Source organism: Rattus norvegicus, chromosome 16 (genome assembly GCF_021556685.1).
Source record: "Rattus norvegicus strain SHRSP/BbbUtx chromosome 16, alternate assembly SHRSP_T2T, whole genome shotgun sequence".
Taxonomy (NCBI): Eukaryota; Metazoa; Chordata; class Mammalia; order Rodentia; family Muridae; genus Rattus; species Rattus norvegicus.
Window position 1 is genome coordinate 7853649 of NC_141549.1, and position 25383 is coordinate 7879031.

The 25383-nt window shown below is 46.3% G+C and overlaps 1 protein-coding gene across 6 annotated transcripts in view; it reads left to right on the forward strand.

Moving 5' to 3' along the window:
* The first annotated feature begins 477 nt into the window (after nucleotides 1-477).
* Ercc6 (ERCC excision repair 6, chromatin remodeling factor) overlaps nucleotides 478-25383 on the forward strand; it is a 69125-nt gene continuing 44219 nt past the window's right edge. For 2 of the 6 annotated variants that reach the window (NM_001436700.1, NM_001436702.1), the window contains 5 exon segments: nucleotides 478-538; nucleotides 4370-4801; nucleotides 6440-6560; nucleotides 8394-8505; nucleotides 14159-14885. In NM_001436700.1, the coding sequence (NP_001423629.1) occupies nucleotides 4380-4801; nucleotides 6440-6560; nucleotides 8394-8505; nucleotides 14159-14885 (1382 nt within the window). In that variant the 5' untranslated portion in view covers nucleotides 478-538; nucleotides 4370-4379. 6 annotated transcript variants of the gene reach the window in all.

Consider the following 25383-nt stretch of genomic DNA (forward strand, 5'->3'; position numbering starts at 1 on the left):
GCCCTCCCCTCCCAGAGGCTCCTCCCTATTTAATCCAGGCATTTTGGTCTCTCCTTCTCTCTCTACGCACACGCCCTCCCTCCACTTTGGCGACTCCCCTGGCCTGAGTCCTTGGGGCCAATGAACTCGACAGAAAACAGCTTCCCAATAAACCTGCCTTTAATCTAATCTAATCTGGTTTGAATTGGCTCATTTCACCGTCGGCGACGAAGAAATAACCTATCAAAATCCTTTAATTCATAAACCTAGATAATGTTTGCGGAGAATGATACAAGCCACCCAAATGGCCATAGGATGACCACAAAGTCCAACCTAGCCTGGTGCAAAGGCCGTGCGCTGCTCCCTATGGTCAGCGCACGTGGCTAAGCCTTGCTTACAAACAAACGTCTCAGCAAGGCGCAGGCGCCGTTGACATTGCCCCCGCCCCCTCAGAGGCGGTCCTTATCACAGATCTAGGGCGCATGCGCTAAGGTCTGTCTCTACGCTTTGTCGCGGCCGTGGCGACGAAGATTTCGTCTGGGCGGCCGCGTGGTCCTGGGTGAGTGTTCGGCAGCGGGACAGGAGTCCGGGCGAGAGTGCCTGCGCCTCGGGCTCTCCATGCGACTGCGGCCCCGCGCCTTGGGCCTTTTGTCCCCCCGCCCCCGCGCCTTTTGTCCAGGAGCCCATCAGAGCGAGCGCCCGTGGGCCGGGTATCTTCCGGCAGACGCACCTGGAGCCGGAAGTGACGCGTGGCGCACGTTCTCACCTGCGCGGCAGACAGGGGGCTGTCGCGGCGCGGACCAGCCTCTGGCATCTGCTTCTGGGTTTGTGAATGGGGCCGGTCGCGAAGGGCCTGCAGGGCTCTGTTGGGTCTGGATGACGATAATGGTGCCCTTGAGAGGGAGAGTCAGGGTGGTGCATGCCTGGCGCTTTCCGTATTGATGCAAAGTTGAATGGGAAGGACTGAGATGTGAATGCCTTAACCCGGTACCCCTCTCAGTGTCACCTTCCCCGCTGTCCTCCTCTTCCAAGGTCTTGTCGTTTTCCTCCTGACTGCATTGCTATTTCCAGTGTTATCCAAAACTGGCCTTTGACGAGTCTTAATTGGGTCCTGCCGTTGTCACACATCTTTAAACTCTTTGAGAGCCATCTCAATGAAATAAAACTTAAGAGCGCGTTTTGTTTCGGACCTTTGTGACTTGACCCTTCTTGCTTCAAAACTATGCTTATATACAGATAACTCGCCAGTTCCTAATCCAGCGTGATCGTGGCCTCAGAATGCCCAAAAATACAAGTCTGGACCTTGTTTCCATCCTTGTAAGTTTTGGATGTATCTGAAGCGACTCTGAAAAATTTACACCGTGAGCAGTACTCTAGTCAGCTCTTTAATTTTGGTTACAAAAGTTCTTACTGTGTTCCAGCCTTTTCTCATTATCTCATTTTGAGATACTAACTCTGCTTTTGACCTTGGCTAAATCCCATTAATTTTTTTAGAATGTCACTTTGTCACAGAGGCCAGCCACCTCACACCTACCTTCACAGTTTCACTTAGGTCTCTCTTATGTGGAGTTAGATATATTTCTTTTTATGGCCATCACCTCAGTTGCCCTTGTACATATCTATACTAAGGCCATTTTTTAAAAATGCCTGGCCTCCCAAGAGACGAAGCTCTGCCCAGGGGAACTAGTGTGCCTAATGCCTCATGTGATTGAGTCAGTAACAGTTTGTTAATGCGTGATTTATTTCACCTCTGAAACTTTAATGCTTTGATCAAATCCTTTAAATTTACATCGTCTCTCCCCCAGCCCCCAAGTACATGTGTACACACACACCAGCTCTCTTCTGGCTGTAGCTAGAAGCTAAATGGCTTTTTTGCCCTCTTCCAGTTCCTTTCAGATCAAAAACAAAAATAAAAAACCCCCATCCCACTGTGAACTCCAAGCTGTTACTTCAGCTGCTCTTCTTGGTACCTTTCCATTCTTACTCCTTTGTTCTAGCACTTCTCTGCCCAACCTAAGGAATGGCATTTCCCCACAGCCTGCTGGTTACAGGAGGAGGGGACTGCAGCCTTGGAGTGTTGCCAATGCATCGTTTTGGGAAGCACACACCTGCTATTCATGTCTCAGTGCCAGACACCTTCTCACGCCTCCCCCAGCCCATCCCAACTTTGACTGACTAAGGAGTTGTCTTCTCTGTCAACTCACTTTCGCATCTCTGGGCACTGGGCACCACTCTCCAGCTAGAGGCAGGGGAATGTGCTGTACCTTCTGGTCACTGCTCTCCTGGATCTTCCTTGCTTGCTGCACAGTTTTCTGTTCACGTCATCTCCAAAGGACAGTATATTGTTTTCCTGCTGTGCGTGTGTGCGTGTGCGTGTGTGTGTATTTTTTGTTTTGTTTTGTTTTCCTCTTTACTTTCCAGCAAAACCTCGGGTTATTTATCACCCTTTCTTCCTTGGGTAGTCAAGGCCCTTAAAGCTGCCTTCTTGTGGCCTTTGCCTTGCTGCCTGCTGACCTCAGACAGTCTGGTTTTTAGTTTCTGTGTCTGTCGATCTGCTGCATTCAACTATTCACACACCCCTGTCCCCCTTGTTCTTGTTGCTTATTTTCAAACAGTATAGCTGTGTGGCTCGGGCTGGCCTAGAACTTGCTGTGCGACTTCACCCTCTCCAGGGCTGGAATTACAGCATGTGCTGCCATGTCCAATGAGAAACTTCTTTTACTGGTATCCCCAGTGAGCTGCCAGAGTCCAAACCCGCTTTTCTTCTCTAATCTAGTCATTCATTTCTTTTATTACTTCACCCTGTTTTAAAAATCAGCTTCCTTAAAATTTTATTTGTAAATTTATTTTTGATTAAAGTGCTATTAATAATTTTGGTTAAATTGACACATTTTTACTTAAAAATAAATCCCTTTATACATGAAGGATGAAGTTCCTTTAAACTCTTCGTATCTGAGGATGTTTTTATTCCAGCTCTTACAGGCAGGCTCTGAACCAGAACTCCACCCTTCTATTGGAGGGTGACTTTTCCTTTGAAGATAATCAGAAAGACCCCAAAGGGAGGAATACTCTCTTTTTATCATCACCCTCCTCAGTGACGATCTCTGGTACCTGTCAGAGCTTTGGGGCCTCTGGGGCTTCTTGTTTTTAGAACTGTATCTACGTCTGTCCAGCTTTTCCCTTCCCTCTTGGCCCCAGATTTGCATGTTATGCGGTGCATCAGTATTGTGACTTGGCCCCAGATTTGCATGTTATGCGGTGCACCAGTATTGTGACTTGGCCCCAGATTTGCATGTTATGCGGTGCACCAGTATTGTGACTTGGACCCAGCTTTGCACATTATGCGGTGCATCAGTATTGTGACTTGGATCCAGCTTTGCACGTTATGCGGTGCACCAGTATTGTGACTTGGACCCAGACTTGCATGTTATGCGGTGCATCAGTATTGTGATTTGCCGTAAACTCAGCAACCCCCACTTGAGCTTCCTGTCTGCCACCTTTCTGAGAGTCATTGTGATTGAATCCACTTGTGACTCAGTCTCCCAGACTGCCCCTTTTATTTCAGACTCCTGTGTAAACATCATTTCCTTTCAGCAGATATTGACCCATACAATTGTTCCCCTCTTCTTCCACATGGATCCCTGAGTCTTGAGGGTAGAGATTTGGTGACTGCATTTGACATGAATGTATGTTTGAGGATTTTTCACTTAATCTTCGAGTTTCTGATATGCTCCATTTACCAGATGCAGTTGAGCTTAGAAGTTCCTGGTGTGATTCCTATAGTTCTCACATTCCTGATGAGTGCATTGCACAGTTGGCCAGGCTGCTCTGACACCAAGCTTCTGTGCCACAGCCCAGTGAAGGCGCTAACTGGCCAGACAGCAACTGGGTCATTTTATCTGTTTTAGGACATTTTGTGACTGTCACTTAGGATTGGGCCACTGTCTTTTCAGGTGGCTGCCATGTGGCCGTTGTTGCTGTTTCTGTATTTATTTTGTTAGCTTTTCTTGTTTATCACCATTTGTTCTCTCTCTCTCTCTCTTTTTTTTAAGATTTTATTTATTTTATATATGACAGTACACTGTTGCTGTCTTCAGACACACCAGAAGAAGTCATCAGATCCCATTACAGATGGTTGTGAGTCACCATGTGGTTGCTGGGATTTGAACTCAGGACCCCTGGAAGAGCGGTCAGTGCTCTTAACCGCTGAGCCATCTCTCCAGCCCCACCATTTGTTCTCTTTAAAGAAGTTAGTACTTAGAAACTTTAATTTATTTAATTGGAAGGTTATTGATGTTTTGAGAAACTCATGCATTTAACATATTTAAAACACTGTACACTGATCAACAACCAAAAGGCTTATCAGTGATTTTTGTTTTTTTTCTTTTAGTTTGTAGAGGATGCCCCATGAGGAAATCCCCAACTCCACTCAACCTCAGGGCCAAGACTGGTTACCAGGTCAGCATGTCAGTGCTGACAGAGACATACCAGCTGGGCAGGAGACTGCTGGGGACTCAGAGGCGGGGAAGTGCCTCTCCTCTCCTTCCTGTGACCATGGGCCGTCCACATCTGCTGAAGCTTGTGTACTGGCAGCCACAAGGTGGGGGCCCGCCCTGCTGCACATCGACCGGCATCAGATTCCTGCGGTGGAGCCCAGTGCTCAGGCCCTGGAGCTGCAGGGCCTGGGTGTGGACGTCTACGACCAGGCCGTCCTGGAGGAAGGTGTGCTTCAGCAGGTGGACAGTGCAATGCATGAGGCCAGCCGTGTGGCCCAGCGTGCTGATGCGGAGAAAGAGTATCAGTCAGTCCTGGACGACCTCATGTGAGTATGAGCCTTTTTCTTTTCACAGGTTGTATTGAAATATGACAGGGAAACTCGGGTAATAGAAAGCTGAGATGTATAGAACTCTCTTCTGGGAAATAGACGGTTAAGACAATCCTCCATTTGCCTTCTGAGTGCCTGTCTCTCCCTTAAGGAGCAACATTACCTGTAGTTAGGCTTAAATCAGCCCCTGAACCTTGCCTAGCGTCTTGAAAAGCAAGGCCTTCATGGCAGCATGTGCAAATGCTCTTTGGAGTGAATTCTGGGAATTTCCTGCTTGAGACATGGGGAAGGCTTGGGGCCTATGGTTGCCTTTCTCTCTCTACTGTAGTTTCTAGTCTGCTGTTCCCAAACAATGCTTATTCTTTTGGCAAGTTTTCAGATTTTAATTTATACAAAATATTGAGAATAAACTCCCTCCCTTCCTTTTTTTTCTGTCCTATATTTGGCTCTAAAGAAAGATTCAGTCTTGTGAAGACTTCATTTGTGCTGTAGAGGAAAGGGGCGTGGGCTCTGCTGAGTGAAGTATCCTGGTGGGGAAGGTGTAGGCCAGCCTCAGGGAGAGGCCAAGGGCAGGGAGGCAGGACGCATGGAGCCTTTTCATCCTCCTGGGTGATGTCGTGGTAGGGTCACTGAGGAACCCCGCTGTGTGGCTAGAGAAGGAGGTGGCTGAGTGAACACAGCTGGAGGCACTGCCCAGTGGTGAGGGCTGTTGCTAGGTCTGTGGACGCTCAAAGAACATTTCTGTTAACAGCTTTCTTGATAGGTTCTTTTGTTTGAGTTGAAATTATGGTTATTGTTGTTGTTATCCGCTTTCGCCCCTTGAGTAGCACATCTTTTGTTTGAGAGTTTGAAACCTTTCTTGTTCTGTGCAGTGGCCCCCCTCTACGATTGCTCTCACTTTCTACAGAGGTGTTAGAGGAGAACACTGCCTTAAGAAGCCAGTGGCTTGCGCTGTCGCCCTGAAATCTGCAAAGAATTTAAACAGCAAATTATGAGAGTGATTGTTCTCTTCAAAAGTTAGAAGCAGCAATTTTGTATTTTAGGAGCAACCTATTTTTAATTCTTTTCTCTTTACACCATGAAGTCTACTGTTATAGTAAAGGAATTTCCAGATCTGTGAAAGGAGAATATTTGCATAGATAAGGGTTCACTTAAGAGAATAATTACACTGTTTTAGGACTTTTTCAAACGCTGGGAGGCGTCCATGATGTGTGTCAATTTCTTCATATGTAAAAGGAAACTTGGACTGAGTCCTGCCCTTGCCCCACAGACTGAGTCCTGTCCTTACCCTATGGACTGAGTTCTGTCATACCCCATGGACTGAGTCCTGTCTTTACCCTAAGGGTTGAGTTCTGTCCTTACCCCACTGGCGTGAATAAATAGACACCAAAAAAGTGCTTGTGGGAGAAATGAGTCAGTTTGCAAACAGGCGCGGACCAGTTTAAACCACCCGAGAGGAGAGGGGCACTGTTACTGACTGGGATCTATTTGTGGCCGTCAGGAGTGCATTCTGCTTTAATTTTGTTTATGTTTTAGCTCATAAGAAGTAAATAGATGTGTTTTTAATATTTTCTCAACTTTCTGGTAAGAAAATGTTAGCATGGAGAAAAGCAGACAATTATTCTTATTTTTCAGGTCATGTACAACATCCCTGAGGCAAATCAATAAAATTATAGAGCAACTTAGCCCTCAAGCTGCCAGCAACAGAGACATCAACAGGAAACTAGATTCTGTGAAACGACAGAAGTACAACAAGGTGAGGCTGAGTAAGCACTGAGCGCCGTAGTACATTTCAGTACCATTTAGGTACTTAGGAAGGATTCCTGAGAGCACACACACGTTATGGGTAACAACATTATAATAGAAACGTATTTTTAAAAAAGATAGACTTTTATTTTAAGTGTATGACTGTGTACCATATGTGTGCCCGGTGTGTACAGAGGCCAGAAGAGGGCACTGAATCCCTTGTAATTGATGTTACAGATAGTTGTGAGCCACCATGTGGGTGCTGGGAACTGAACCTAGGACATCTGTTAAGAGTAGTAATTGCTCTTAACCTCTAAGCCACCTCTCTAACCCCACAGTAGAAAAATGTGTGGTGCCTTTTGTATGTGTGATCTGTCCCTCTGCTGTACAGTATTTTTAATAACCCATATGTACAGACACACATCCCATCTGTGTATATATGTGGATGCACATGTCCACACATACATACTGGAGAGTAGTTCTTGTGGTTTTGCTTTGCATGTTCCTCACTTCTGTGCTCTTTCATGGTCTTCCCTGTCACTATGAATTCTACCATTAATTCCGCTTGGGCTCTGACCTCTCACACCGTCTGTTTTGTCTGAACTTAGCTATCCTGCTTAGGTCTTGCTTACCTGGGTGACTTCTCTTTGTTTCCTGCAGACAGAGCCATCACCACTCACATGCTGCATCTCTGTTTTGGGTATAGTCCGCACAGCTGTACGGGGCCGCCCATAGAGGTAGAGAACTCAGGGCTAGGAAGGAACTGTTGCCTCTGAGATTGCTTTTCTGAGGCTTTTAAGAATAGGATTTATATACAGCTTTGTGAGGGCTGAAACATTTCATACACCACCTTGTGGAAATTGATGGTGGTAGCTGCGAATGACTAGTGTTGATGGTCTTGGCTCCCAGACGGCAGGGGTCTTTGTGTTTGTGGCTGATTCAGTCGGCCGTGGAGTCTTTGTGCCTGTAAGTTCCACTTGAGGGCTGTGTGTAGACTCTGTCCTGCAGCCTTCTCTATCCTTTCCACATAGCAGCCTGTTACCTCACTTGGCTCTTCAACTCTACAGCAGCAGCCCAGATGTCCGTGCTGGCAGTAGTTCAGCGCAGATGGGGCCTTCGTCAGTCAGGAAAGACATTCGGCTTCTTGTGGTGGAGAGAATCAAACCTTAGGTGACTGGATTATGGTCCGGCCTATTTATATTCTGTGTTTAGGATTTTCAGAGGGAAAGTGCTCTAGGCAGGATGCAGGAAGACTGAGAAAACCCCAGTTGCAGTCATGGTAGCATACTGTTGTTGTTTCCCCTGGTCCCTCACCCTGATGCTGGAGATCGAACCCAGGGCCTGAGTTACACGGGAAGAAAGGCTTAGCCAAATGCCTTTCAAAGTTTCAATGGGGTAGAGTACTACAAAGACTGCCTTCCGTTCATGGCCAAATCTCCATTAGGCCTGGCTTTGTAACTGTGTGAGCGTTTGTACTTTTATTTCCTGTCTCTCTGGGCTGCTGCCTGCTGTAGCTAGTTGACTGCCTAGGTCAGAAACAGAGTTTAATGATGTATGCAGACTGTATACAGGGAGCCCCGAGAACATTTCCATCTCCCAGGCAGTGCATGTGACCTTGGTGCTCAGTCGCATGGGTCCGGGCTACCTGTGGGTGTGGCTCCCGTGCTACCTGAAAGCAGGGACTGTTTAGCTGGTGCTCCCTAGTGATGTTAGTTACCACGTGGGCGTCTGCTTCATCTTTAGTTTACTCTTGATTAAAGTTTAACATCGTACAGTGCAGTCTTCTCCGTTTAACAATAAATCACTGTATTGTATATCTTATGTTTGGGGTTTACAACTGAAGGAACAACAGCTAAAGAAGATAACTGCAAAACAGAAACGTCTCCAGGCCATTCTCGGAGGAGCGGAGGTCCATGTGGAACTGGATCATGGCAGCTTAGAGGAGGAAGATGCAGGTGAGGATGCAGGGGCAGCTTGGCTCTTAGTTGATGCCTGGTATTCAGGAAAGGTGTCTCGTGAGACTTTTTTGAGTTTTGAGACTAACATGCTGCTTTGCCTTTGTGTCAAATGGGTCTGGGGAAATCTTATTTTCCTGTGGAATCAGAACTCTTTTTTTTTTTGTTGTTCTTTTTTTTTTTTTCGGAGCTGGGGACCGAACTCAGGGCCTTGCGCTTCCTAGGCAAGCGCTCTACCACTGAGCTAAATCCCCAACCCCGGAATCAGAACTCTTAAGGCACATATTCCTTTTAGAGAAAATGTTAAATGTAAAATAAAATGTTAACTTAGTTCTTTCTGGAGGTTAATGGCACATGCTTGTGTTGGGCTTAACAAATCAGAAATTTGCACATTCATACACATTTAACTTGATAAAGAGAACTATATCTTGATTGTATTCATTTTGTAATATTAGCATCCTCAGTCAGTCAGCATCTGCAGGATTGCTCTCACTATCCAGCGTCCTCAGTCAGTCAGCATCTGCAGGATTGCTCTCACTGTCCAGCATCCTCAGTCAGTCAGTCAGCATCTGCAGGATCGCTCTCACTGTCCAGTGTCCTCAGTCAGTCAGTCAGCATCTGCAGGATCGCTCTCACTGTCCAGCGTCCTCAGTCAGTCAGTCAGCATCTGCAGGATTGCTCTCACTGTCCAGCATCCTCTGTAAGGAGCATAGCAGGCTTTCCAGGCATTCCTTCTGCTAAGGAAAGGAAGGCACTCAGGTTAGATCGTGGCCATTTAAAATTCTTTCAGGACAGCTGTACTTTGGAAAAATGTGGAGAAAATGAATAAACTCCAAAACTAAATATTTTTCCTGTGTAAATATTTTACACATTGTTGGTTGTTGCTTGGCCAGTTTCTGCTTAAAACATAGATTAAAGATTAAATTTAGAGTTTGGTTGATCAAGCAAACATTCTTTGCTAGCTCCTGGAACTTTTTTTCACATAGACAAGAGGATTTGTATGAAGAATGTAACAGTGGAGAAAAAAAAAACTGCTCCCCCACCCCCCGTCACTTAAAGTAAGATCTTACTGTGTCCCTAGTTACGGTCTCCTGCATCAGGTGTTTGTCCTCACTCTTGGCTTTGCATTTGCTTATAAAGTTCAGTCTCATATGGTCCGTCAGTCCTACCATGGTTTCTGCCACGTGGGTACTAGATTTCTCATTAAGATCTCAGGTATCCGAGATCTTCCTTGTCTGTCTGAAGCCTGATGTTCTTTAGTTCAGTTGCTGCCGAGTTCACAGGCAACTGCAAATCCTGATGCCTCTTCACCTCTGCCGAGTTCAGCCTGATGATGCCTTGAAAGCATGTCAGTCTCCCATCTCCTGGCTTCTTTTCTGCCTTCTGGTTGGTTCTGGTTAGTTATTTGGAGGCTCGTCTGGCCGTATCTTAAATGCGGATACTGCTTGGGACCTGTCGAGTGCTCCTGTTGGTTCCTCTCCCTGACGCTCATCCCATTTCCCATGGGTTTTGTAGCCACCTAGGATCTGACATCTTATAAATCCATAGCCCCTTTTTTCTGAACTCTTGGTTCCCAGGATGCTTTCCTGTTGACCACTAGCCATTCCTGGAGACTGGACCCTCTCGTTGTCCTCTGCCCTCCCTGTCTGCATAGGCCATAGAGCTGAATGCCAGGGTAGCCAGGTTTTGGGGGCCTGGCTCTGTACTGCTGGGTGTGGACCTCTCAGCCCATCTGAAGCCATGTAGCAAGTGTTGGGATGTGCTACCCACGTGCTTCCCTGGGGACATGGCTTCACTGCTTTCCCCAGGGTGGTTATGCAGCTTGGCAGCAGCACTTCCTGCATGGTGGGCTAAGGACAGGTTGGAGGTCTGCCTTAGTCAGTGTGTGTTCAGGGCAGCAGCACACTTGCTTCCCTTCTCTGTACAGCCACCCACGGTCCTGTTTGAATAGAGGGAAAGAAGCCCAGTGAGTAAAGGTGGGAAAGAAGGAATCCATCCTTACTCACAGCTATATGACAGTTTATATAGAAAACCCAAAAGAATTGCTGTGGAATTACCACAAGACTTAATAATAGTGTTAAATACATAGTACATAAAAATTAGGTACTTTTGTATGTTAGGAAAAAGAAAAGATAAAACTTAATACAGGTACCAGTTGTAATCCAGATACCTAGAAATAAATCTTAGGGAGAAAGTAGTTCTGCACTGTTTTGTACATCTAAGAACTGCAAAATGGTATTGACGAAGAAAGGCCTAAGTAACTGTGGTGATGCACTGTGGTTGATGTCGGGTGAGTCTGTATTATAAAGATGACATGTCTAGCCAGTTGTAGTTTCAACGCTACCCCAATATAAATGTGAGTCTTTTTAAAAACTGACAGACGGCATGTCTAAGACATACAGGCTGAAGTAGGGGTTAATAACAAGCTAGTGCTAAAATCCACTGTCCACCTCTTGGGTGGCAGAATCAGCAGGGTTGCTGGGAATTTGAGGCCAGTGTAGCCCACAGAGTAAGACCTTGCCTTATCACTCCTTGCCTAAGAAGAGAAAACAAGATGCCAACGTCTAGTATAAAAGGGTAGTGACTAAGTCAGTGTTGTGTACACAGGCTGATGGATGGGATCGAAGGCTTCAGACAGGCCCACCTGTGTGTAATCACCTGATTATGACGGAAATCAAAAGCAGTGCTCTGGTGAGCACTCTTGACCAAAAGACTAATTTACACGGACTAAGGAATCTCCACCATTACATGTATTCCATCCACAGATAAACCCAGGCTGTTTATAGATCTGAATGTTAATGATAAAAGGCTTTGGGAACGTGACACAGGGAGACACTGTCATGATCCTGGGGTGGGGAGGCAAGGACTGAAGCAAGACCAGAGGTGTAAAGTGTGCACGGGAAGAGAACCGTTTAACAGCTAAATGAACTCTAGGAACAGCCGGGAGTTCTGCCTGTCAAGAGAGTGTTCAGACTGGGAGAAGGGACGCTGCAGAGAAGGTGGGAGAAGATATTTGTAGAACATGCAACTGACTTGAATTTATGATGCAGTAAAACAAAACAAAAGAAAACAATTAGAAGAAAGGTTAAGACAGATTAAGATCAAGATTTTATACACAAAAGCAGTTGTCCAAAAGACACGGATTTGAAAGGCCTCTGTTTTCATTGGGATCATTGAGGTCATGGAATGGCAAGAATGCGGCCAATTTGAACTCTTGGTTCTTTTTTTTTTTTTTTTTTTTTTTTTTCTCGGAGCTGGGGACCGAACCCAGGGCCTTGCTCTTCCTAGGTAAGCGCTCTACCACTGAGCTAAATCCCCAGCCCCCAATTTGAACTCTTAAACACTACTGAAACATAAGTTCGTGCCACTTTGCAAATCTTTGCAGCAGTGTTTGCTAAACCGTAGCATACTGAAGAATTAGATGTTATTCCCAAAGGAAGTATACCAGAGTATTCCTGGTAGCCTTGTTCTGAAGCCTAGTAGTCTAACCTAGAAACCAGCCAAACTAGGTTAATAGTGGAAAGAGAAAATTGTATAATCACAGATTATTAGTAACAGTTAATAAATGTCAGTTCAATTTAACATTAAGTCAGCGTGGATTTCATGCTGAGTGCTAGGCATAGCAGGCATACGGAACACACAGCCAGGCATGAGTCATCCCTAGTCAGGCCTGTCAGTGTCTCAGGGGAGGCTAGAGACTGAGAAGGTGGCAGAGAGGAAGGAACACTAGGTCTTGGTTTCTAGTACTTGGTCTGGATGCTGATGTAGAACTATAGATGCTTGGGGCTTTTTTCGAATAGTCATTGGACTTATGATTTATATACTCTGATGTATATTTTATTTCAATGCAACATTAGTGGCACACTGGCTGTGATGACATTGGCCTGATAGGTCTTCTGTTTCTGATTTCATGATGAAGTATTTCGCTGGAGGTCAGCTTCAGTTAGGGGGACGCATGTTTCTGGATGACTGTACTTGACATATCTTTTTATTTAGTTAATCTTTTCAAGTTATCCACATCACATGTCTAGCATGGTATCATCCAGTGGGGTGTGTGTGTGTGTGTGTGTGTGTGTGTGTGTGTGTGTGTGTGCATTGCATGTGTGCATGTGGAGACCAGCAGAGGATATGGGGAGTTCTCCTCTGCCATTCTGTACCTCATTTCTTTCTTTTTTTTTTTTAATAAGCAAAGGCGAGGTTTATTACGGAGATCTATTACGGGGATCTCCGGGCCGACACGTATCCCACGCAGGAGACAGAGGTGTCGACTGTACCTCATTTCTTGAGACAGGGTTTCTCACTGAACCTTGGGCTTACTGTTTTGGCTAAGCCTGCAGGATCCACTTGCCTCTGCCCTAGTGTTGGGGTTACAGCACTGTAATCACGCCTGGCTTTCCAGGAACTGAGGATTTAAACTTAGGTAGGGCCTTGTCGTGTTAGAGCCAGCTCTCTTTCCAGCTCTCCGATGGGCCTGTCTGCATTGAGAAGAACATGCTCTCTTTGGTGCTCAGTGCGCCGACATTGGTTGCACCTAGCTCTTGAGCACTCACGGCATTGCATTGCTGCTGTGGAATTAGTTTTCCCATTCTGAAGTGAACCAGGCATGTCCTGTGGGCCACATGTACCCCCAGATAGCTGTGAATGCAGCCCAACTAGATGACAGTGTCTTGTGGCCATGTCAAAAAGTTAAATCGTCGGATCCTCAGGACTGGTTGTGACCGTGCAGGAAGTGCAGCGCTTTCTGTCTTTTAGATAGGCGTGCTGATTCCTTAGATGAGCCACGGTCCATCGGAATGCCGGGCAAAGCAACGACATAGAATGCGGGGGTCCCTTGTCATGCCTTACTTCTTAACTTACGAGCAAGCACAGATACATTTGTCTATAACCAATAATGTGTAGGTACGCCTGCCTTTGTACAGAAAGTATGACTATAATTTTTATTCACATTCAAAGTTAGACAAAAGAACTCATGTATGTATAGGAGGTAAACATTTAGTGTACTTATGGGGTGTTGTGATATTTCAACGCATATATATTGTGTAGTGTGTAAATTAGGCTAAACATATATGTCTTCTCAAACATTTATCACTTTTTTTAATGGTGAAAAACATCTAAAACCTTATTCCAGCTATCGAAACAACACAATCTGTTACTACACTGTGCACTCCTTCTCCCGTGGAATGGCAGCACAGACTTCCCCTTCTATTAACTGGGACTTGGCACCATGAGTCAGCCCTCTCTTTCCTCCCTGATGTTCTTCTCAGCTCTCCATAGTCCCAGTCTACTGTCAGCATCGTGAAGACGCCCTCTTCTGGGCTCTGCATGTGAAGGAGAGCACACAGAGCTTGTCTTTCTGTGCCTGGCTTCTCTCACCTCACATAATCTTCAGTTCTGGGTTGCCACAGGTGTAAAATTTCACCCTTTAAAAAGTGGCTGCATAGTGTTTGTGTACCACAGTTATACAGTGTCATATCTTGGGGAAAAGAAGTTACTAAGAATATATTACACATGGGTTGTAAACTTTACTCTGCTTCAGTCCACTGATTTTGTTTTGTGAGTTCCTGGAAATTCTTACTTTCTGTGAGTGAGTGATTGTTTTCCTGTGTGCTCTTTAAGAGTTTTACTCCGGTCTTCATTGTTGTTTCCCTTTCAGAGCCAGGCCCATCATGTCTCGGCAGTATGCTCATGCCTGCCCAGGAGAGCGCCTGGGAAGAACTTATCCGCACTGGCCAGATGACACCGTTCGGTACCCCAGCCCCTCAGAAACAGGAGAAAAAGCCTAGAAAAATAATGCTCAATGAAGCATCAGGCTTTGAAAAATATTTGGCAGACCAAGCACAACTTTCTTTTAAAAGGAAAAAACAAGCTGCTAATAAAAGAACAGCTAAAAAAGCTGTGGTTGTATCTGAGTCAAGCCGAGGACCAAATGAAACTAAGCCAAACCAGAGAAGCCAAGCGCTCTCTCAGACAGACAAGCGCCTGAAGAAGCACATCAGGAAGCTCCAGAGGAGGGCGCTGCAGTTCCAGGGCAAAGTGGGATTGCAAAGGGGGAAGAGACCTCTGGAGCCTGAGGAGAGGCCAGGGGCAGAGGGAGACACTGAGGGTGAGGAGTCTGGGTCCTCTCCCACTGATGGGGAGGAAGAGGAAGAACAAGAGGAGGAAGGGGTAGCCGTTCTGTCTTCCGATGACATTAGCTATGAACTGAAGCCTCTTCGGAAAGGACAAAAATACGAGAAGAAAGTCCCAGTGCAGGAGATCGACGATGACTTCTTTCCAAGTTCTGAGGAGGAAGATGAAGCTGTGGAAGGAAGAGGAGGAGGCCGCAAGGTCTCCAGGCGCCCAGACGATGGAGATGAGGATTATTATAAACAACGATTAAGGTTAGTGTGTGGGGCCTCCGCTGCCTACAGGGAGTGTGGAGGCCACCCTGAAGAGCTTAGCATTTTACATCCCTGTTGTAGGAGAACCCAGCTGTGCAGCCCACAGGAATCTGGACGTGGAGTCCTTGGTGGAGCTGGCCCCAAAGGTTTCAGTCTTTCTTCTAATTGAGAGGCAAGTCTGGAATGAGGAGCTGAGGGGAAGGCTGGGCAAGAGCTGAGAGGGCTAACAATAGCTGCACGCTCCTTACTCAGAGCTGTTGTCCTGCAGGAGTGTCGGGAAGGAAACTCTGGCACTCTACCTTGGGTCTTTCCCCTATGAGGTAGAGTATTCACTTTAAAGACGTTTCCTTTAGAAAAAAGCCGAAGCGTGTGTTTTGCATATGAGAGAAGATGTTCTGTTTCAAATACCTCCTCCGGTGACTTGGGAAAACAGTTGTCTTCAGAATTACCGTAATACTTAGGTGCAACACATGTCCCCTCACCACCGTCTGCCATTGCTGAGGCTGGGTTGGCTTTTACTCTCAGGACTTGGTGTGAGCTGAGGGGCGGGGGGTGTCTGTGGAATTACGGTTTCTGTGAGCCAGGAGAGCACTCCACACACCACAGGCACAGGTACCTACCTGAGCTCCTCAGAGGTCAGGAGCAAAGAAACCATGGCACTAGTGAAATATTTACTACTGGGATGGCTTTGGCTGGTCCTCAGCAGTGCTTTTATTCCTTCATGGGGGAAAGCTAACCGATAGCTTTCTAGAAGAGACCATGCGCCTTCCTGGGAAAGGTGGCCTATTGATCTTCTTTAGTTCAGAGCTGCTGTGACCCTTGCTGTGTCCAAGCTCCAAGGTCATTGTATAACCTTTTCAGAGTGTCTTAAAGGTAAGTCGATGCCCAGTGACACTGCCATTGTAGTAGCTCCTCGTGGTAGTGCATGGGTAGCGAGGGCTTATGCTGGTCACTTACTACTGCAGCATATGATAGTGTGCACTCCCATAGCCACAGTGTTTGAGGAATACTGCTCAATACTCTTAAACAGGGAATAGTGTCAGTCTTTACTGTAGAAAATTAATAAAAATGTTAATCATAGCATATTGATTATAAATGGAGCAATATATAGTCTTCTCATTAAACTGGGTCAATATTAAATGTATTTTAAACATAGCAATTTATTTTGATTGAATTTTAAATATGGGTACAGTTTAATTTCATGGCAGTAAGTTTTTTTTAATAATGTTAAGATTGTAAAACAATTTATTATTTCCAAAGCCATATCATAATCCATTTTTTGCTAAAGTTACAGTAAAATCTGAAATGAGTTTCAGAAATATCAATAATTCTTAATTGCCACCAAAATACGATAGCTCTTAAAATTTTATAGCTAGTTATTAAGGCTGTTAAGCGGCAGATATACACATTGAAATGTTTATATTACATCTCCTTTGGTGCTCTTTCGAATGGGGGTGTTAAAAGAAAATAAAATGCTAAGAATTGAGAAGCATATTAATGTTTGAAATTTGTCATTCATGGAATTCTGTTATGCACTGCTGATCTTTATAGATAGATGGAGATGTAGCAGTAGTTCGTGGACTGAACAAGAACTTGAGGGTTGCTGGTCACAGAATGACTAGAATCCTCAGAATAAACCCGTAGTTTCCGATGTAGAAACTGTTTTCAATTGGCTAAGGTTTGGCATACCTTCTCTAGAGCTGGAGAGACATAGTCGCAACCTCTGTCTTGTGATGAGGCCCAAGCTCTCAGCTCAGCCTCGGGTGTAAACTGTGGCGCGTCCCTTTCTGTGCACTCCTTATTCCTTCATGTACTGGGATCCTCAGCTGGGACCCGGGAGCTGCTGTAGTCAGCTCTTGAATGTCCTTCAGCAGGCGCTGTGCTTAGAAGCCGGTGCTTGTGAGCCTTGTTCTGCTGGAGGCACACAGGTATCTGTAGGATTGGCTTTCTTAACGATGCTCATGCTCCAGAGCTAAATAGACTCTCTGTGTCCTGGCAAGACACAGATCTGCTTGTCTAGTTGGGGCTGGACGCTTTCCCTGGCTGGTGTGTGCTCATTTCCCAGTTGTGATGGGAGGGCAGCTCTGTAGCTGGCTCTTTGCTTCCACAAGGCCTGCCTGTCTGCGTCCTAGGACTGGCTTAGAGGATTTCCAGGAAGCATTGGTAGCTGCTTGTTAGTGGACTGAACAGATGCGGAACCTTAGTGTGAAGGGAGCCGTGAGTGCAGATGAGGTGTGGAGGCGGCTCTGGAGGGAGTTCATTCTGGAACAGGGCCTCGTCTACTCGCTAGTCAGATACATTGCTCTGCTCCTTGTGGTCCATGTTAAATTTGCCTCAGATCCTCTGCTATGTAATGGAAAAGAGAACATTTCATGACAGTGTCAGGGACATGCAGCTCAGCACTGCTCCCCTCAGAGACCTTGCTTAGTTAAGCCAGACCCTGATCACACCACAGAAGAACACTCGAGGCCGAGTCAGTGAAGCAGAGTTAGCAGTGTAAAGATGAGGGATACACACTTGAGACTCTGCATGGTGGACAGATGTTTGGTAAGGGATCTTTAACTGAGACATGGGTTTGGGCTTCCCAAAGAGAGAGGAGTACTTAGATGACTTTGTGTCTTTCTACATTACATTACTCAAAGAATATAACTTGTAAGGATTAAAGATTAAGCAGTTTAAAAATTAAGCAAAATATATGAATTGGTTTACTTGTTTATTTGTAAGTGAAAGTGCACAGTGTTTGTGTTTAGGGGTGAGAGAAGTGCTGATACAGTCAAATCCAGGCTTCAGCCACTCAGGCCCAATCAGGCCCTGCTTATTTGTTGTTTTGGCACCCTGTTAGCACCTTTGGGAAGCCTAGAGTTTTCTCTGCAGGCACTCTGGGTTTTGCTGAAGTTTCTGAAGGTCAGCCAGCAGGAAAGACAGCGGAGATGCTGGGAGTGGGATTTCCAGGCTAGGCCTACACAGCCACTCCCAGGGTCAGGGTCCAGTCTGCTAAGTTCTGCTCCAGTGCCGGCCCCTTACTTCAGATGCACAGGCCGTTCACTCGGCAGCTTAAATCACAGCTGGCTGGAACCAGAAGTAAGGCTTTTAGGTATGAATTAGCTAAGCGGTAAATGCTAACTTCCTGCTGCCCACAGAAACCATCAGCAGTTGTCTTTGGAAATGAACTTCCTCCATGCCCCTCGCCTAGCCTGGAAATCCCACCCAGAAGCTTGTCCCACCCAGAGCGTGACTCTCTGTGTTGGAAACTGCCAAGATTTGTATGTCCATTACTGTTCCTCCTCTGAGACACAGCCTTTGGCTGATTGGGTTTCTCCAAAAGCTTTCCTTGTGTGCCTGGATGATTGCACTTGTGTAAGAGAGGGCCTGGGGTGGAATTGAGCCTCAGCCTTTGATGCCATTGGGAAAAACTGGTAATGTTGAGGTGTGAGGTGCAATGCTTTCTCCATTACACCCTGAAATAGTATGGGGTTGTTTTTTTAGATAATCCTTACCCAGTCCTCATCTCCAGTCAGTTAGACAAGAGGTCAGAAACCACGGTTTCAAGTGCCTGGTTTCATGTGGAGCCCTGGGCTGCGTGCCGGGGCTTCAGCCAGAAGTTGGTTCCTGTTGATTCTTGTGCTTGGCTTACAGGCTTTCCCTCTTTCTCCGCTTGCTTTACTTGTAAATACATAACAATACCAAGATGGGAAAATCTCATGTTTTTCCTCATTGTTCTGACTTTGAGTCTATACATGCCTGCTTTTGCCTGGTTATGGTTGTGGCCCTCACAGATGTTGTAATCAACTGGCCCATGGTCCACTGCTAAGAGCTGGAGCTGAGGCTTGAAGCTGCAAATGTTGGCAATGTAGCCTTCCATTGTGATTTGGTGGAAAGTATAGTATCCATGCGTGACCACAAGGTGGTGCTAAGAAGCAGCACATTTTAGCCTCTCTTCCAGTGAAAACCAAACGGAAACCTGGACTCGGAGGTGGCGATGGTTTAGGAGAAGAGTCTCATTTGGAGGGCTGGAGTCTTCTATGACCATATGAGGAAGGGTGGCATCTGGTGCCATGACAGTCTGAGTAACCACTCCTCCTGATGCCCATCCCTCTCTTGGCTGAGTTACTGACTGAAAGAACTCGGGAAGGGGTGGCTGTGAGGAAGCCGGCAGCGGGGTCTGCTGCAGAGGACTCACTGTCTCCAAGGACTCTCTCCTCATGGGAGGGTGGCGGTTCCACCCTGCCTGGGGTCCACTTCCTGCTGAAGACAGGGCTCCAGCCTTTGTGATGTGGAGCCTCTTTCTCCTCCTCTTGCCAGAATCCAGTTTAGGATGGATTGTTTCTGTTCCTCTGATGGATCCTTGCTTAGACAGAGTGGACTTTCAGCAATTTAGAATGTGCGTACTAAAGCATAAGCCAAATTGATTTATTTACACATTTTTAGAAGCTCTAATAATTTGATTTCTGAAAATATAAGATTAATGTTTGATCTAGATATGGTCTAGAAACCTAAATAAAACAATGTGAAAATTGTTCTTAACATTTTTCCAGGAACTTAACTATTTATCAAGGAAATAAGCCATTCTTTTACCTTCTTCGTAGGAATCTAGATTTTAAAGAGAAAAGAAAGTTGCTCCCCCCCCCCCAGCATGTTTTCTTAGCATGCTGGCTTTGAAATGACAAAACCAAGACACAAATGAAGACTAGTTCTGCTTCTTGCTCTGTGCACACCTTTTGTTCTCTGCTCAGTGCATAATTGTCTGCATCAGTCCTAACTTACTGTGTGAGACCTGGACTCCTAACTGCCGGTATTTCATCTGCTTACATGCGCCAATTAAGTCCACCCAGACAGACCGTCAGAAGGGGGATAAGAGAAGTAAAACACTGAGTATCTCAGTTTAGCAAATGACACTGATCTGCAAGGAGTTCTTAGCTGTCTGAAGCAGCAAACCTATTGTCAGGCACCCATGCAGACGGTGTGAGACACACAGCTCGGTGTCTGGATGCACTTCCGGAAGTCAGGCGGTTCTCACTGCGCTGCTGTCGCAGAGTCTGCATGGAAATCACAATGAGCAGAGAATGATCTTGAGTTTGAAATTTCACTGTTAACCGTGATTTGACTGTATGGGGTATGTTTCCCCCATTTTCAGTCTTAAATGGTGCTGAGCCCAGTGATCTTTGCAGTGTAAAGACAGTGGAGAGACCAGGGCAGTGAGGACCGTGGAGTTTGGGAGGGGCATGCTCATGTTTTGACTCAGTTCCCGTTAATAGGTGTACTTTGTCCTGTTAGTGGGTTGGTGTGGGCAGTTGTGTCCATCGATTTGTCTGGTGTTAAGTGTGTCTCTCGGGATGGTTCAGCTCAGATCATCTGTAGTCAGAGCTGCCAAGCAGCTGTTCTGTGACTTGGGAGAGTCTGTAGGTGTCAGGTAACAGCGGACTGTGGTTTTCCCTGTGCAGGGTGGGGGTGGAGTCATGTTGCTGCACTGAAGCAATCCATATCATTGCTGATATTTTCATAATCAACTTTATTACAAAATTTTGTAAAAATGTTCTTACACATAGAAATTAACCAGGCCCAAAGTCTGTATATCAGAAGGCCACTGTGTACTGCTGATGTTAGGGCGGAAGTTGAAGGTGTGAGATTTGGCCTTCCCTCATTACAAAGGTCATCACTGATCCTTTGGCTGGAAGGTTGGAAAATGCCCCCTGAGAGACACTGTAATGTAACAAGAAGGGAGATCCTAGGAAGCTTGTCAGACTGGGCTGGTGTCCTGGGTCCCTCTCCATTGCCCCCAGCTTGTCTCTCTCTAGGGAAAAAGTCAAATATCTATCTCATTAGAGAAGTTAATAAATGTGAACTGCCTAGGTCAGTGTCTGGGATCGTGATACCAATGACTCCGTCTTTACCACTCCTTATCTTCTGACTCTAAATTTAAAAATATAGTACTTTTTTTAAATATATAAGATATACATGTGATCTCAAAATTTGTCTAGGGGGCTCCAAACCTGATGGCTTTAGTTCCTGGAAGTGAAAAGCTTCGTGATGTTGCACATCTGTGGTCTAGCACAGTGGAATGGGAGGTAGGACAGGGGAAGCTCCTGGAAGCTCACAGGCTCCATAGCTTTGGGTGTGCTACCTGCACAGTGGCCTAAACCATGAGCAAGTCTTCGCCAGAGTGGAAGGAGAGAACCAGCTCCTGGAAGTTGTCCATACCACGCCCCCAGGGATAAACCAACCCGATCACTGCCACCCGAAACCAACAGAAACCTGTTCGAGGCGAGCCAGCTCTCACGTGAGTTGGAAGTCATAGGCCATGAAGTTAGAGCATCAGACTCGTTCACGGGTGGCCGTGAGATCATGTTTCGTCTATAAAACAGGAATGGGAACTGTACTCTGCCACAGGTGGCAAGATCACAGCAGACAAGACCACAGGCGGGAGCCTGTACCTGTGGGCTGTCCTTGAGCTCTCATTCCACAAGCAGAAACTGAGGCGAAGATTCTGACAAACTAGGAAGAGCCTTGGGAAGAGGCCGTGAAGAGCCATGGAGATATTGCAGACACTGTACACATGAGATGAACCAGTAAAAGGCAGCCTAACAGCTGGCCAGTATGTATGCGTACGTATTGCCTGGCACAGACTTAGTTTATTGCTGTTGTGCTTTCTGCAGTGTTCGCACCTCTTTGTTAGATTAGGAATGTGAGCACCTTGGTTAAGTGGTTGTTTCACCTTTGCAAACACTAGGGGGCACCAGACCCCTGCCCAGGTATGTCAAGGCTATGCTGGGAGTCCCCTCAGTGCTGCTCTAAAGGATCCTTTCTTGAGGCTCTTCTGTAGTCTTCCATGGCTTGCTTTCTAGACCCCTTGCTCCCTTTGATATAGGATGTCATACCTACAATGTCTTCTCCATCGTGACAGGCTGGGATGGGGTGGAACAGTCGTCCATGCCCAAGGGGGGTTGGGTAGTGGCAGGTTTCAATCTGACTGGCCCAGGTGTGCATTGTGTAGTTTTTGTTGTTTGTTTACTTATTCTTTAATTTTTTTCTTTTTTGAGATAGCCTCAGGTAGACCAAACTAGCCTCAAACTATGTGTTTGATATACCATGAACTCCTGATCCTCCCTGCTCTACCTCCTCGGTGCTAGGACGATGGCCGTAATAGCTGCTTTGGATGTTTCAGGAAACAGATAAGGATCTGTTGACCGGCAGGCACCGCACGAGGCCCCTGTGTGCCTAGGATGTCATAGGGTTAGGATGGCACTTGCAGGCCATGCCTAACTCTACTTGGTCAGGAACAGTCTCTTCTAAGGCAAAGGAACATGGCATCCGAAGGGTCTGCCAAGTGTGGAAATGTTCATGTTTGGAGGACGTAGGCTGGGGACCGCATATTCAGTTGAAGAGAATCAAGGCCACATAACAAGGCTTGGTATAACACATCCAGCTGTGTTTTTCCATTTATGTAATTCAGTTCTCCTTGGAATGCTAGAAATTCTAAAGCAAACTAATAGCGAATGGGGGCATGTAGCTTGCAGGTCCGTCCCTAGGTCTCATTGACAAGCACCCCAGGAGCTTATGTGGGCCTTGGTGTAGTGCAGCGGGTTGCTTCTGACAGACTTTACTGCAGCTGACTGCAGCTTCAGCCCCAGGTCCCAGAGCCTGGGCCAGGGTCTCATTCCTGCAGGCGTAGGGAGGCCGAGGAGTGTTTTCTGTGCCTGCGACTGATGAGGATTTGGTTTATGTTTCTCACCGGCTTCCCCTCTAAGTGGTGCCAGTGGAGTCGGCGCAGGGAGTGTGGCAGTTGTATGCGGAGCTGGAAGCTGTGCCAGGGAACACCAGGCACTTCAGCTTTATGTGGCTGCAGCTGTGACTATTACATGTGTGGAGGTTTTTAAATGAGAGGATGGAGAACATGAAAGAGTTATTCTTTTCTGAAAAACGTAAATGTTGGACTATTTAATGCCACCAACCAATTGTTTAGTAATTCTGCATGTGCCTTTTGTTACTGTCATATTGAAAGTCAGCTGTAATTCAGACAGTATAAACATTTATGATCAAATTTTTATTCTGTCTTTGGTGCTGGAGATTGAATCTCGAGGTTTGAACATTCTAAAAATGGCCCTGCATTCCTAGTCCATAGCAAACAATTACCTTTTAAAATTTTAGATATTCAGCAGGTGTTTTTTTTTTGTTTGTTTGTTTGTTTTTTTTTTTTTTTTTTTTGGTTCTTTTTTTCGGAGCTGGGGACCGAACCCAGGGCCTTGTGCTTCCTAGGTAAGCGCTCTACCACTGAGCTAAATCCCCAGCCCCTCAGCAGGTGTTCTCTGAAGGCAAGGTATCCTTGGCAGTAATTCACTGTTTGATCAAGTGTCGTGGTATTTGCTGACATGCATTCACTTCTGGTAGTTCTGTGACACCTTGGAGGGCCGTTGCAGTACTGCACACAGACAGATGGGGAAATCATATTGCTTCTACTTCCCCTCTGTACACTGGTAATTTAAAGGTAGCTCCCTTTACAGAGTGAGCATGGCATTGCAGCAGGTGTGCACGAGCATACGCAGTTCTGTCTTAGGTGAGCATGTCTTGATCTCGTGTGGACCTCAGTCAGCCCTTCACACTGCCCAGTGAAGCAGGTGTCACTGATTTGTTTCAAGACTCTTTGGGGACGCTTAGTAGCAAGGTTACGTTTCTTGCTGGTTTAAGAGTGCCCTCTGGTTAGCTCTGGAATGTTCTCCAGAGGTTCATGTGTTTAGCAGCTATAGCAATGTTTAGTGAGGTTTTGGGGAAGTGGCTCTGACCTCACGCATACATTAATCCATTGCTGGTCATATTTTGATGGTTTATTGAGAGGTGGGACCTAGTGGAAGGGAATAAGCTATGCCTATCCCTTCCTATCTTTCTCTGCTTCCTGGCTTCCTTCCCCAGGGAAGAGCAGTTTGGCCCCTCCTCGTGTTCCTTGCCACTGTGCCTTTTCCAGAAAACAGTGGGGCCAGGTGACCATGATGTGAACTCTGAAGCTATGAGTCAAAATAAGTTTCTTTGTTTTGAGTTGGCTTTCTCAGGCATTTTTGACAGAAAGGTGACTCACACAGCCAGTATATGTGGCAGGGTTTGCTTCTGGTGGTCTGTACCCAGACTGTACGGGGCCTGGCCTTCTGTCTCCTCCTATGCAGGATATTTATTAGGCCCCTCATATCTGCTGGCCAGTAGATTGCTCAGCCTTCTAGGCCTAGACCAAGCTGGATCCTAGAGGTCATGTTGAAAAGGGCACTCTCAAGAAGATGCTGGGGCTGGTGGGATGGCTCAGGAGGTAAAAGTGCTTGTCGCAGTCTGACCATCTGTGTTTGACCCTGGAAACTGTGGGGGTAAAAGAAGAGAACCCACTAGTGGACATTGTGTATCTCCACATGCATACCACAGCATGTGTGGATCTACACTTACATGTATACACTATCACCAACAGAAAGGTTCTTGGCAGTACCTTGGTGGAGAAGCCACTGTTTCTCTGCTTTGCTGCTTTTCCTTAATTCTTGGAAGACCTGGTGTAGAGCCCATGTCCTAGGCAACATGTCACACAGGCACTTCATTACCACACTACATCTTACGGAATTTGGGTGGCTCAGCCCTTCTACCTGTCCTGCGTATGCCATGTACTTCTTGGGGACACTGTAGATGGTGAGCCCCAGTCTACACAAGGAAGTAGTATTGCTGTCTGCAGCCCCCCCCCCCCCCCGCCATGTGCATGACGTCGTGTTTTCTGTCCTTTGGATCCTTTGGGATACTTTGTCTTCACAGTGGTTCGGGTGCTGGTTGACTGAAATGACTTCGCCCCACACCTTTGCTCGTTCTTTGGCCAGTGTTAAATGCTGTCGTCTTTCTCTGAAGCCGAAAGCTCTGGGATGTAATCATTTCTGTGGTGGTTCATGTGGTTTCTAGGTGCTGGGTTCTGTGGCAGCAGATGCCTGTATGTTTTAGGACTGAGAGAGGAAGGCAAGATGAGAAGATGCAGTCTTGTCAATGCAGGATGTTGTGGTGGGAGATTTAACAGCCACAAACATTGAGTGGTGGAGTCTAAGGAAATAGCTGTTACCTGTGAGTGAAAATGTACTGTGTAAGGTGGAAAGGCCACTGTTCATCTTGTGCCAGACCGCCAAAGCCAGTACTTTCTGGGGTTTCTGCAGAATGAAGTCTCTTTAAGTGCCAGCTTTTGTGATTCTTGGAGTGGAGGTATCTTACTTTATAGAGATTTGCTGCTCAGTTCTGATGCTCAGGGTCTGGGCGCCAAGGATATTTCCTTATCTGAAACTGTAGCACAGTTTGGATTTGTGCATGGGGCCTGCTCCCTGACAGTTCCTGAAATCCCCAGACTTTCTTGGTGTTATACATATGTGAGGCTAGCTAAGATCTTTGCTAGAAGAGTGGGCTGTCCTAAGTCTGCCATCCTGCCTTAAGCTTCTCTGTCCTCTCCTCATCCAAGAGCTGAACCTCAGTCACCGTCACGATAGGCAGGAACAGTCAC